This window comes from Corapipo altera, unplaced genomic scaffold, assembly GCF_003945725.1.
Source record: "Corapipo altera isolate COAL_440 unplaced genomic scaffold, ASM394572v1 65, whole genome shotgun sequence".
NCBI classification, from domain to species: domain Eukaryota; kingdom Metazoa; phylum Chordata; class Aves; order Passeriformes; family Pipridae; genus Corapipo; species Corapipo altera.
Window position 1 is genome coordinate 5,414,634 of NW_020884891.1, and position 13,725 is coordinate 5,428,358.

At 48.6% G+C, this 13,725-nt stretch overlaps 1 protein-coding gene across 3 annotated transcripts in view; it reads left to right on the plus strand.

Annotated features, from left to right (window-relative positions):
- ARHGEF6 (Rac/Cdc42 guanine nucleotide exchange factor 6) overlaps positions 1–13,725 on the plus strand; it is a 40,205-nt gene that overhangs the window by 20,818 nt on the left and 5,662 nt on the right. For 2 of the 3 annotated variants that reach the window (XM_027645361.1, XM_027645364.1), the window contains 10 exons: positions 460–582; positions 1,830–1,968; positions 3,809–3,868; positions 6,016–6,162; positions 6,978–7,064; positions 7,991–8,069; positions 8,917–9,050; positions 9,340–9,465; positions 12,256–12,276; positions 13,093–13,186. In XM_027645361.1, the coding sequence (XP_027501162.1) occupies positions 460–582; positions 1,830–1,968; positions 3,809–3,868; positions 6,016–6,162; positions 6,978–7,064; positions 7,991–8,069; positions 8,917–9,050; positions 9,340–9,465; positions 12,256–12,276; positions 13,093–13,186 (1,010 nt within the window). The remainder of the gene's footprint in view (positions 1–459; positions 583–1,829; positions 1,969–3,808; positions 3,869–6,015; positions 6,163–6,977; positions 7,065–7,990; positions 8,070–8,916; positions 9,051–9,339; positions 9,466–12,255; positions 12,277–13,092; positions 13,187–13,725) is intronic. The other variant, XM_027645363.1, reaches the window with a different exon arrangement.

The window sequence follows — 13,725 nt, forward strand, 5'->3', positions numbered from 1 at the left end:
AAAGAGACAGAGAAAAAACTGAATACTAGAAATATATTCAGGCTGTGGCTTCTCTTTCTCTTTCTCTCTTCATCTCCTCTCTCATATTCACGGGCAGCCCAGAGAGTGGGACCACCCCTGCATTGCCCCCAGTTCTTTCCAGCACGTCCTCATCAGACACAATGGGCTGCAGCATCCCAGCTGCAGCTCTGCTGGTGGCACAGGTCAGGCTGGGTCACACCTTGCCCCAGGCTCATAACGGGTTGTGATTCTCACTGTCTGTACGACAGAAACCCAGACCCATCTGAGGGTCTCCTTTTTCCTCCTCCCCAAGTGGCAGGTGTGGGTATTTTGCTGGGTTCTGCAGTGCCCTGGGAATGTCCCCATGCAGCAGGTGGTTCCTGGGCAGGTCCCTGAGGTTGCCATGGCTGCAGGGTGCAGATCAAGAGACTCAGTGTGGCAGTGTGTTGGTGTCTGTAGGCTCCCTGAGAACCAGCAGCGTGTGGGAGGCTGTTTCATGAATCTGATGCCCCAGTTCCGCTCCCTGTACCTGACGTACTGTGCAAACCACCCGTCGGCTGTCAACGTGCTCACCCAGCACAGGTGAGTGGTGGAGGAGGAGCTTCAGACTGAAACCCCTCCTTTAAAAAGTTATTTTTCTTATTGATACTTGGCCTGCCACGGATGTTGAGATGTGTTTTGACAACAGGGCAAGGGGATAACATGGGATCCTGCTGTTGGGAAAACTGCTGGGGCTTTGGGCTCTTCAGCAAAGCCTTTCAGCTCCAGCATGGAAACAACTCACTGCCACTTGTGTTCAGGGCTGGTCCTGTCTGCACATACAGGATCCTACCTTGGGTAAAACAGGCAACCCCAGCCCTGGCAGTAGCATCTCCTGTGATTGTTACTTGCTGAAGGACCCAGATGCTGTTTCAGACCTGCTCCTCCAGATGCTGTTTCCTCCCACCTGCTTACACACTTGCAAGTGGGAGGGTGCTCCTCTGTGGCACCACAGTGAGGGGCGCACCACCACAGAAGGAGGGTGGTCATCGAGTCACCCAGAGTTACCCAGTTTATTAATTGCTCTTAAACCAAATGGTTGATTTGCAGGGTCATTGGTAGATCACTTTAACAGCATCTTTCTCCCACTTGAGTAGACACTCGAATTTGTGTGATGTGCCAAGCCAAAGGCTACCGTTGTGTCATGCCTAGTGCAGTTTAGCTGTCCTACCTGCAGCAAGGAGAAAGCCAGGATCCCATCCGTACTGTTTAAGTCTTCCCATTCTGTAATGGAAACTTACGTGGTGAAATCCAGCTTTAATTCAACGTAACGAAAAGCCTGGCTCCAGTAAATGACTCATTCATGTAGTTTCTTAGTCTGACCCCTTTTCTTAAATCAGTCAAAGAATCAGCTTTAGCAAATGTGCTGACACACACAAGCCATGTTTTCTGGAGTGACGGATGTGCTAACACCTGCATCATGGCTCTCAGCAGGGTTCCAGCATATTATTGCAGCATCCTCCAGCACAGCACCAGCCTCTGCAGTCCACACTGTCCACCAGGCACCTGGCCCTGTGCCATCTCACTGTGCCTAGGGACCAGCTGCTGGCACTGATGTATCCCAGGGGCTGTGCATTCCAACACCTGCAGCCACACAGCATCCTCCCCTGCATCCCTGGGGAGCAGGGTCTTGCTTGGCTGGAAGCTCACAGCTCTCTGCCTGCCCTTAAAAAGGCACAGCTCAGAGCAGAGCCCTAGCCATCAGGAGAGAGCGTGGGAGGCAGCAAAACACAGCCCTCAGCGGTGCGAGCCCTCCTCGTCTTTGTTGTTGTTGTTGTCTCTATTTATAGTGATGAGCTGGAGAAGTTCATGGAGGGCCAGGGTGCGGCCAACCCAGGCATTCTCATCCTAACCACGAGCCTCAGCAAACCCTTCCTGAGGCTGGATAAATACGTGACACTGCTGCAGGAGCTGGAGCGGCACATGGAGGTAGGTGGGATGTGGGGCTGCTGGGCAGACTCTGCCCCTTGGTGCTGCCAGAGCTGCCCCCTGAGCTGCAAGAGGCACATCTGCCCTTTGGTATTTAAGCACCATGTGGCTGAAAGTGCTTACCACCTCTCCAAGGAGATGTCCCACTTCCCTGGGACATTATCCACCTTTCAGGTTAAAAGTGGGAAAGCAGTGGAGGAGTCAGGGGATGTTGTGGGAAGGCATTGCCTGCTCTTCACCTCAGCCCTTCCTCAAAGATGGGCCATTTCCAGCACGAGTAAAAGCAGAGTTCAGGGCTGGGCTACAGCTGGTATTTGTTTGCACAGCGGGTAATAAATCAGGGGTTTTATTATCATTTGATGAGATTCCTAAGCCTGGCCACTCGTTCCTGCGGCTCACAGGCACATTCCTACCCCTCGCCTCAGGCTTTTGCTCCTGGGTGGAGGCAGAGCTGCACAGACAGACATGCATCTGGCAGCCAGCACAGACACGGGGGCGGAGGAGCGAGTCCTGGGAGCAGGGAGAGCAGCCGAGGGGCACAGAGACTTCCTTGGCAAGTGGCAGATTGGCCTCAGGACATTTCTTCCCCCAGGGAATGTAGAGATCCCTACCGCTGGAGCTCTCCACATCTCAGGGGTGGTGCAAGGGGGTGAAGAAAACAGAAGTAACAGTCTATTTTTAACCAGGTTTGCTTTTCCCCCTCTTCCAGTTTTAATTACTAGTTAATTACTCCGCACACTTATCCATGACTGTTCAAATCCACAACCCAGCCAAAGGATTAAAACCTTTGTGCTTGAGCCAGGGGTATTTCTGCATAGGAGAGACCATGAGAGCCTGCAGGGTAGGCACACATGGACCTACCTGTCCCACTCTCACCTGGCTCAGCTGAGGTGCAGCCACCATGCCCGTGCAGGGACGGTGTGCTCTTTACAGGATGCTGTATGGGAATCAGCAGTGGATCTGGGGACACACACATCACCTGTTTCTCTTAGTTTCTAAGATGAGTGTGGGAGTTTTGTTGCATGAATCAGTAGGGCTGAGGTTTAAGCTGTGATGCCATGGGAAGAGCACGGATGAATGCAGTATAGATGTATGCAGTGTGGATGTATTGTACCATAGCATTCCCTGCACTTCTGCACAGCTGGTGATGGGGCAGGTACGTCAGGAGAGCCCCCATCCCACACTCCAGGCTGAGCAATCCCTGCTGCAGGGACTGCTCCATCACAACCTAGACACCTTAGGATTTGCTTGGCATGAGAACTGGGTGGTGAGGAGCTTAGAATATAGGGCCCTGGACATGCAGCTGTGGTCAGAGACAAGGGACAGCATCCTGCACTTCCCCTTCTTGAGCTCTCTGCTCAAACATGCCCTCCCTTAAACCTGGTGCTGAAGCTCCCGTTGATGCTCATGGATTTCCACCCTTGATGGGGCAGTGGCTGGAATACCTTGCACACCAATGGTTTTCTTTCTGAAGGTGAAACCACAAATCCACCCTGCACCTCTGCCCGTTTTCATTGATTTTCTTTCCAAGTCAAATTTGCTATGAGTAAAATAATATCTGCTCTTGCTCTGGCCACTTTACACTCATTAAATTGGTATCACTGAATTGCATAGCTGCTTTCAGCTGCGTCACATTGAAGTGGATGGTGGAGAAGGTACCTGGGCCCCCTCCTGCAACCTGTGCTGCCTGCACCCTCAGCCCCACAGCCCTGGTGTACTGGGACAATGGTGCTGCTCGGGGTGGGTTGATGCTCAGGGTATGTGATGCTCAGGGTGGGTTGATGCTCAGGGTGGGTCCTGCTGCTGCTGCTGGCTGAGGTATTTTCTCTCTCTTCACTAGGAGGCGCATCCAGATCATGAAGAGGTTTTGAAAGCTGTCACATCCTTCAAGTCCCTTGTGGTAGGTGGCAATTCTTAAAATAGAGCGCTCCATTTCAGGGCTGCATTTCACAAAGAGTGAGTCAAGCCTGACATTTGTCTCCTCATTAGAAAGAAAGGTCTTTTGGAATGGAAAAGATGGGTTATAAAGAATACTAATTTCAACTTTCAAGCCTAGAGCTGCTCCTCTGGATGTGTGTTTTGGCAATTGCACTCTGGCTCTGTGGTCCCAGAGCAGAGATGGCAAATCTTTGACTTTCTTCTCCACTGCTGAAAGGCACGTGTGGGCAATGGTGGCAGCGGGGTCCCTTTCATCTCCTTTTGCCTCCATTCCCTAATCATTTTCCACCTAAAACTGGACCACCCCTTGCTCATTGAGGTGAGCTGGGAAAGGTTAACACGGCTGTGACTGACTCAACTGCTGGTGCAGCAGGAAATTCCCCTCTGAGCCCATTGAGTAACTCTTGGTTTTGTTGAGGTTTGCTCACGGGCACTGGGATACTTTGACCACATTGCAGGTAATTTGTGGCTCTGGGTGCCATGGCCATTGGTGGGGAACAGAGCACAGGGATGAGTCAGAGATGACAAACCTATTTCTGTAAGCTGTGTTACCTGCACCCCTCAAAGTCCTGCTGCACTGAGATGAAACAGAGGGGGGAAAGCCATCCATGTGCACAAAGGTTTTACCCGGAAAAGCTTTTTTCGGTTATTAAAAAAGCTTTAGTCTCTCTCTAAAGCTTTGTAGCCACTGCCTTTCACTATAACCACTCCAGATGTGGTCTAACTTCCTTCCTTAGCACAACAGATGCCATTTTTCAGTGTTTAGCAGTGCAGATGAAAAATGCAGAGGAGAAAGTTCATAGAAAACAGGAAAGGGCGATCATGTTGCATTTACTTAGAAAAACTCATCTCCCTTTCCATTTATTCTGGTAGCTAACAGGGGAATAACTCAGTTAAATTACAAGGTGTCATTAATCTTTAGGAAATCTCGTAAGCGATGAACGGGTTTACTTGAAATGTGTACTTGGGTGATGAGTAATTTGATGTCGTTATGACACAACTAAAGAGGTTCAGTGCAGATTTGAGGTTACACAGGCAGAGATGCCCCTTGCCATGGACACATGGTCCTGTTACAGGACCAGGGAGGCTCCCAAGCATGGGCAGGGAGGGACCACAGAGCCACTGTGATTCACAGTGGTGCCCCTGAAACGAACTGCTGTGGCTTTTATTTGGATTTGCATCCTGGGAATGTTGGATTGGGACACTTGGGACACCATCAAAACGTGTGACAGTTGTAAAACCAGAGGAAGCCCCCACAGTTTGGTTCAAATGCATGTGTTTCCAGAACAGACCCAATGCAGCCTCTCTCTTTGAAGACCTGGATAGTCAAAGAGTCTGTATGAAAGTAAGGTGGAAAGGAGGAAAATCTCTGTCTGAAAAAGGGGTTTGGAAAAAAACCAATCAGCTGGTGAAAAACAGCCTGGTTTTAGCTTTGCAGCAATTTTCTCTGTTGGCAGAGTGATCAGTTAAAGGAAGTTTTGCTTGGATTTGCAGGACTGTCTTTATTCAGCCAGCATTGTCCTTTGCTTGCTGAGAGCTGCTGAGGGACTGGCCACTCCGTGGACCTCCTCCAGTCCCCAGCTGCAGAGCATTGGTGTGGTCTTTCCAATTACAGCACTTTCAGTAGATTATTTTTGTGTGACTCTACAGCACCACCAAGTCCTGCTTTTGGGTTTGCAGATTTTGGTTAGAAAATATCCACCCATCTGATTCTTGGGGACTTTGCATTGCTGCAAATACAACTCTGCTGTTTGGACAAAATGGGCAAAATCTCTCTAAGCAGTAGCAAAATTAGAGACATTTAACTCTGCAGCTGTCTTGGTTTGGAAAATGTGACCCTGTACTCTCATAGGTAGGGCTGGTTTGGAAAGAAAAGTTTACTCAGTGCAGTTTGCAATTTCTTTGACATTTGAATATAGTCATTACTTCATAAATCACTAGGGTGTGATTTTTTAACAAACTTTGTGTAATAGGGCCAAAAGAGGCTTTCCTGATCCCTGACATGACCAGCCCTGAGCCCACAGGGCTGAGGGAGTGTTGCTGGTGAAACTGGGGTGGTTTGGGTTTGTGCCTGCCCTTCAGCTAACGAAGCTCTGCTGTGATTCCCAGTCACAATGCCAGGAGCTGAGGAAGAGGAAACAGCTCGAGCTGCAGATCCTTTCTGAATCCATCCAGCGCTGGGAAGGGGAGGACATAAAAACAATGGGAAACATCATCTACATGTCCCAGGTTATGGTGCAGTGTGGGGGAAGTGAGGTGAGTAAAGTCAGGTCCTTCTCCTGACTAAAGGCACTGTGTCCAAATACCCCCTTGCTCTCAGGATCAGTGACGTGGGGCAACAGCTCCTCTCACTCCAGGCCAGGAAACTGCTGACAAATAATGGTGATAAATAATTTTACCTGGGGAAGAGCTGTGCAATGGGACTGTGCACATCTTTGGAGTGAGTCAGACACCCTGGGAGCTTAGCTTCAGGCCTTTAGTGTCGCACTTTTGAAGCAAAAAAAGTATCTCAGTGTCATAAAGCACATTAATTTCCCTCTTTCTCCCCTGTGACTTACTCTGAGAAAGGAGAGTGACTTGAAAGCGTCCTGTGGCTGCTGTGACGTCCCAGTCCAGAGCTGAATGTGCTTTGGAACTAACTGAAGGGATTCCTGTGCTACTGGTCCTAATGCATCACAGCAGTGCTTGCCACCACCTTCACCAGTGGTGTTAAAGCAGTGCATGCTGCATGCTTGGTGTGGGAAAGTGCCTGTTATCACTGAATTTCTTGATGTAGCAACTTTTCCCTGAGAAGACCTGTAATGCCGGTTTGGGATGTGAGATGCTGGAAGGCATAAGGTCTTCTGAGATGCTCTGCAGTGATGGGAAGGGGATTAGCAGGATGCAGACAAAAAATCTAACGCAGGAAAAACTAGTACAGAAATAAGATGCTGTAAAGAAAAAAAGCCCAAATAATTGGTTTGGGGGTGATCTGACAGGCTGTGATTCCAGCTGCAACAGGTTCAGTTTGCTGGAGGCAGGTGCTTGTGATGCATTGCAGACTGGACTAACCTAAATTCTTATCCCTGCAGGAGAAAGAAGAGCGGTATTTCTTGTTGTTTTCCAATGTTTTGCTTATGCTGTCTGCAAGCCCACGGATGAGTGGGTTCATCTATCAGGTAGGCTTGCTTAATTTGGAGTTGCAAGGCATTTGGTGTAAAAAAGGAAATCAGATAGCTCTTATCAAATTCAAATCCTCTGCATCCTTCAAACTCTCTGTTGTGATGGAAATGCTGGGAACCAGGGCTTGGTTTTACCATGGGGACTTTCAGTGCCTTTGTCCTGCCAAGTGGTTAAGCAGCCTTTGGTAAGTGAATGCTGTGAAATTAGGAAAAAACAACCCACATGTTGTCCTCTGTGCTGTTGTGAATGTGAAGTGTCCTGATCCAGCTGTCCACACAACCAGCCATCCAACTCTCAGTGAATATTTCACTACTATAAAGCCCTCTGTAAAGAGCCCAAAGTTTCCACTCCATGAGGTACCCCAAAACTGCATTTCTCATGTTTTACCATTTGAATGGCTGGAATCAGGCTGTTGGGAGCTTGGCTTTTCTCCAGCTGTCTGAAAACATCAATACTGTCAGGAAAAGGCTGCTCTTGTGTTGATGTGTCATTTGTCACAGAAAGGGAGATGGGAAAGATTTGGGAAGGATTTCGCTGGGTTTTCTGACTTGACCCACTAGTGGGAGTAAGGTGAGCAGGCAGTTCAGCATGCAAATCAGAGGGACAGGGAAGGCTTTCAGAAAAACCAGGGGAAGTTGATCCTTTTGACTTAACTGTATAAAGGGTTTGCTCTGAGTGAAGGGAAAGGGCAGCAGATGAGCCGGGATGACTCAGTTGTCATGGGAGCCGCATCTCCGGCGTTTGACCTAGTTGTGCGGGGAAATCTAGATCCATACATTAAAGGAGACTCTTCCTGCAGTCTGAGGCTTCACAAATTAGCTTTAAATGGCGATTCCCAAAGAGAAAGGAATCAGCAGGAACAAGCAGAACAACACCTGCTGGGAAGCAGATGCAGACACTGACTCCTCTTCAATTCTCCCAGGGAAAGCTGCCTTTGACAGGAATGACGCTGACAAAGCTGGAAGATGCCGAAGGGAACGAGCACATGTTTGAAATTGCAGGTCAGTAGGGCCCCTGCCTGGAGCTGTCCTCCCAGTCCAAACAACAGTTGCCACTGGAAGTACTGGTCCTCCTTCCTGAATCATGCTCTTCTTGCTCTTTTACCACGTGTTGTCTGAGTTTCTGAGCAACCTCCTCCCAGTGCCCTTGTGCTCTGCCTCTGGCTGCTTCTGGAGACTGGAAGGTTTTGTATGGGACAAATCCCCCACCCCAGTAGCACTGCTCTGGGCTGCATGCCCCATCTGTGTCCAGTGTTGGTCCTGTGCAGCTCTGAGCACCTCATTTATTGACAGATTAGCAGCTCTGATCATCAGGAAGCTTTCCTAGTTTTCCTCATTTTTACTCTTCAGTGTATCTTGTTCCTATACACAGTCATTCATGCTCAGTGCCTGGGCTGCAGAGCAGCTGTCTGTGCTGGTGGCATTTGGTGTCAGGGTTCTGTTAATCAGGGAAATGTCATGTTTGCTTACTTTCAACATAAAGTAATTCTCAAACATTCATCTCACCAGTTCCCTTAGCCTTTCTGTGCAGTTCCCACTCTGGCTTTCAGTGGTTGCCTGGAGCAGGATGGGCAGTCACATCATCATTGTAGATGTGGTGCTTAGGGACACAATGTAGTGGTGGACCTGGCAGTGCTGGGTTAATGGTTGGACTCAGTGATCTTAGAGGTCTTTTCCAACCTTAATATTTCTAGGATTCTATTCTATATCTTTGCCCTGGCCTTTTTGCAGCCACTGGGCTGTGCAAACTGAGGAGCCGCTTGCTGCTGCACTGAGCTGATCTCACCCCATGTTTCCTCCCTCGGTCTCTACCATTTGGTAAAGTCAGTTATTTAACCCTCTGCCACAGGGAACATGACAGAGCGGATCACTGTGTCCTGCAGCACCAGCCAGGACTTGCACGAATGGCTTGACCACCTGCAGAGGCTGACCAAAGGGACGTGCAGCACCGTCTCCAAGACACAGTCCTGGAGCCCTCATTCGGTGAGTGTCACCTCCCCGCCCTCTCTGCTGCCCGGGCTCCTCAGTGCAGGCTGAGCTCTTTGTTCCAGCAGTGCACCCTGATACTGAGGTAACTTCAGAGCTGTAAGACACATCCTGCAGTTTTGTTTGCAACCATGTCACACTTGTACCATTTTACATGTATCCTGCCCTATTTTTGTTGCAACTTAGACATCTCAGAGTTCATAGTGAATGCTTGTCCATCTCCCTTCTCTTCTCTACATTGTTTGGTGGTTAACAGTCTTTGTTTGCTTCTCATCTATTTTCTCAGACATTTAGTTCAGCTGGGCAGATCCGTGGACCTCTGGAACCGCCCAAGATCCTCAAGCCCTGGAGCTTGAGCTGCCTCCGTCCTGCTCCTCCGCTCAGACCATCAGCAGCGTTGAGTTACAAAGAGGTAATCATCCCACCTGCCTGTGCAGGACCCTGATTTCACACAATCCCTAGAGCTTGTGTCCAGTTTTCTTATGCCACAGCGAGGCCACAGAAGTATGGGTTCTTGGGGATGTTGGGAGAAATGACTGCCAGGTTTGGCCCCAGTCCTGTGATGGATGCTGGTTGCTGCACCGGGCTTTGTGCTACAAGGGACTCATGAGCATGTGTGTTTGCAGGTTGGATGTTTGCTGTTGGCTGCTGTAGCCAGTGCCCTCAGCTGCTGGATGTCACCAATCCCTCAGCAGGGTGTCCCATAAAGTGCTGTCCTTTGGCAATGCCATGGTGGAGCTGTCTCCTCTCCTCCTCCTGCCTTGATCTGAGCTGTGGGTTGGGAGCTGGCTCCCTGCTGGGATGTGTTCCAGCTCTAACTGTACCAGTGGCTCAGCACTGCAGGACTGAGAAGCAAAGCTGCACCAAGAGGAAGAGGCAAAAGGCCTGCTCATGTTTGTTGTGTCTTTCACCTTATTTTGGTGGCTGGAGCAAGGCTCTGCAGCAGCCATGGGCCTTGACCCTCCTTCACCACCCACCCGATGTTTTACACAGCGATGCCCTGCTGGGAGACAGCAGCCTGAGGGATCACTTCCCCTGCAGGAACCCCAAGCCTCGGAGCTCGGAGGAGGTGTGGGGAAACCCAAAATACAGCCCAACTCTGATTCTCACCCCACACCACAAATGTGGTGCTCTTCTTCCCTACCTCATGTTAAACTTTTGGGATTACTCACCAGTAACTTGGGTAATGTTCCCCGTACTGAGTGAGCACTCTGGATCTGAGTCAGCTGCCTTTCTTGGTACAGCAGCCCTGGGAGCATCACTGCCCGTGCTCCCAGTGGGGATGGGGATGGAGATGGGGAGGGGGTCTTGGACCCCCTCACCCCACCAGCACTCAGGGATGGAAAGCCCACTAGCCAGGGGGCTGTGGGTCCATTGATTCAGGCAGAGATTTTAGGTAGCCTCATCATATTTTGTTGCATTTTGTTTCTTAAAATTTTTAAAAGAACACATTTCAGTTTGGGAATTAAATTGTTCAAATACCAACTGAGAAGACTGAAAATGACTTGCAGTCTTTGCATGGTCCAAGTCCCAAACAGAGAGTAAACCATTTCTTGCTTGTGTGGTGAATTAAAATATATGAAGAGGCTTGAGGTAGAGGAGAAATTTTTCTGTGTGAAAAACCACAGATTGAGTGATATGATTAATACTACAGTCCTTTGCAGTTTCTTGTCCCCTGCCACACATAGCAGGAGTTAAACTCTCTGTGTGGAAACCAGGGGAGAGGTTTTTGCCATACAGGCCAAGCGGGCGGGGAGCCCCCAGGGGTGGAATGCTGGATGGTATCCTGTGAGTTGTCAAAGGACCAAAAATATCATTTTCATGGGAACAGGCTGTGCTGGCCAGTTGGTGGAGAACCAAAGGCCAACATGTCCAGCAGATCTGGGCAGGCACAGCCTGGTACCCAGTCAGTCCAATCTGAACCCTCTTCTCAGGGGAGGGACTCGTGGACATGAGTTTGTGATGAGAAATGGGAAATAAGTTCTGTTGTCCCAAGCAGATCCTCATCTGTCTCGCCCCTCCCTCTGGGGTGCTCAATCACTAAGGGGAATCCCTATTCCACTGTATTTTATTTTTTTTTTAATTTAAAGTAGGGCACAAAATAAACTATGCAAACAGCTCCATGCAAGTCACCTTCCTATAATGAAGATAAAATAAAGAAATACAAACTTAAAGATTATTTGCAGGAAAGTGAGTGGGAGAGTTTGATTAAAAGGTTAGAGATTTTCAGACATCCATGTTACTTTAATTGGCTTCTGGTAGTGTAGGATGGGATGGTACAGTCTTGTGCATTTCCTCATACCTTGCTGTGCTCAGGAAACCCCAGACCCTGCTTGCGTACTGCACCTCACCCTTGTTATTTCCATTGAAATTGGGTCATTTTTCCTGTTCTGTTTCCAGTAATCATTTGAAATAACAGAACAGGTAAGTTCTGTGGGTAAAACAATGTGTCTGGATTCAAGTTAGCAAAGGAAAAAAGATTTACCAATCATTTCTTCTACTACTTCTTTTTTTTTTTTAAACTGGCTGCTTTGCATTAAGTGTAATATTTATAACTTCAGGATTTTGCTGGTCAGACCTGCAGGAGAGCTGTGTGGCTCCCTGGACAGAACATCCCAGGGATGGGACCCTCCACAGGGTGTGTAGGGAGCTCCCCATCCTTCCAGCAGAGCAGGGAGATGCTGCAGCGCTGATGCCTGATGTAGTCAGTTCTCCAGCAAGGCTGGCAGGTCCCCTTTGAGAAGATGCAGTCCTGGGAGGCTGTCACCAGAGTGGGCAGAGCATCCTGCCATCCTGGCGGGGGTTGAGGCCAGCAGGACTGGTATTGAGCACGGGGCCACACCCTGAGCTGCTCCCCAGGGCTTGGATGGAGCCAGACACACGGGGGTCTGGCATTTGGAAGCATCGTTTTAGGCAACCAACATCCACAGACACCGACTACTAACAGGAGGCATGTTCTCTATGTGTTTAGAGTGTATTAATGCCCACTTACCATGCGTTTCACATGTAATTTTTTGAGTTTTGCATGACACCGTGCTCCTTTGCATGTTGATAGTGCTCTAAAACCAGTACGGAGGGTTTGCCGCGTTAATCGCAAGACTAACATTTAAATGTGGTTTAGAATTGTGAATTTAATGGACTTGGTCAATAAAATCATCAGTCTCTCACACTCATCTTCTCTTTCTTTGCATATTCATTGTAGAGGATGTCTTATATCTTAAAGGTAAGGGTAGATACATCTCTTTGGCTTATCGTGGCAAAGAATGCTCGTTCCTGTTCATGCTTCTTATGCTTGCATGACCCTAATTTTGCCTGGCTGTATCAGTAAGTTATTGTGAGACTCAGTAGCAACTGGCAAATATATTTTGAGATAACTCTCAAGAAGGATTTAGTATTACGGTACTTAAACTTCCTGGCATGCCTCTTCTCCTGCTTTAAATCCCTACTGCATGTAACCTACTAATACACTAATTCTCTCCAAATCAGCAAGACTTGTAACTGAGTGAAGGAGATAAAAGCTTGTGTTTCTTACTCGTGGAGTCATAGCAAACACTAACTTTGTGTGTGTTGTGTGTTCTCTGTGTATGTATGTGGGGGATTTATACTATCAAACAAATTGTGGGCATTTAGAAGCAGTGTTATTTGCCTACTCTTATATTAGAAATCAAATCAAGTCAATGGAATAAACAACATTTTAGGGTTTTCTAGCACAGACCACAGAGTTGGTTAGCAGGCTAAAAGTGCTATGAATGTATTTGAATTCTTTGGCTAAAGGATTTTAGACATGGGTTGAATTTGCTAGAGGAGTCTGTCCTGGCCCAACCCTGCAGGTACAATTCCCACTGCTGTTCCAGGAAGCAGTGGGTGACAGCTGGCACACGGGAAAGGCAAACCCCATCATTTTCCCTGACTTTATCGTTGTCTGCTTTGTAGTTCTCTAACGTGTTGTGTGTAACAGAGATAACTGCGCCGGCTGCGCTGCTCCGCTGTCCGAGCTGCCTGTGGGTCTGGGTACACACAAGAGTCTGTTTCTCTGTAGGATTCCAGCAAAAGCCCAAAAACAATGAAGAAGTTTCTTCCAAAAAGGAAAACTGAAAGAAAACCATCTGACGAAGAGTTTGTTATTCGGAAAAGTAAGTGTTGCCCAGAGAAGCTGTGGTTGCCCCATCCCTGGCAGTGTTTAAGGCCAGGTTGGACGGGGCTTGGAACAACCTGGTCTAGTGGAAGGTGACCCTGCCCATGGCAGGGGTTCAGACTGAATGATCTTTAAGGTCCCTTCCAACCCAAATCATTCTATGATTCTATTTTTCTGTTATTTCTGGAGGTTTCTGTGTTCTCAGTCATCTCCACGGGACTTTGAGGACACCCTTTCTTTACAGGCAGGGTGCTCTCACTGTGATGAGCCCACATGCTGTTGAGCAGGGGAGGCTTCTGGAGGTGCACTGGTCCTCAGCCTCTGACAGATCCCCTCCTCCCCTCCCAGTTATGACTGCTACACATCCCACCACCCTCCTTGTGATTGCTACCACAAGGTCACAGGTTGTGGGTGGTCTTGTTCTGGGTATGAAGCCAGGGAACTACTCCCAAGTAGTTAAAAACTGCAGTAAAACTGCACATCAGGAGTGGCCAAAATATGTCTTAGAGCTGGGGCAAACCTGGCCATGCCAGTAAG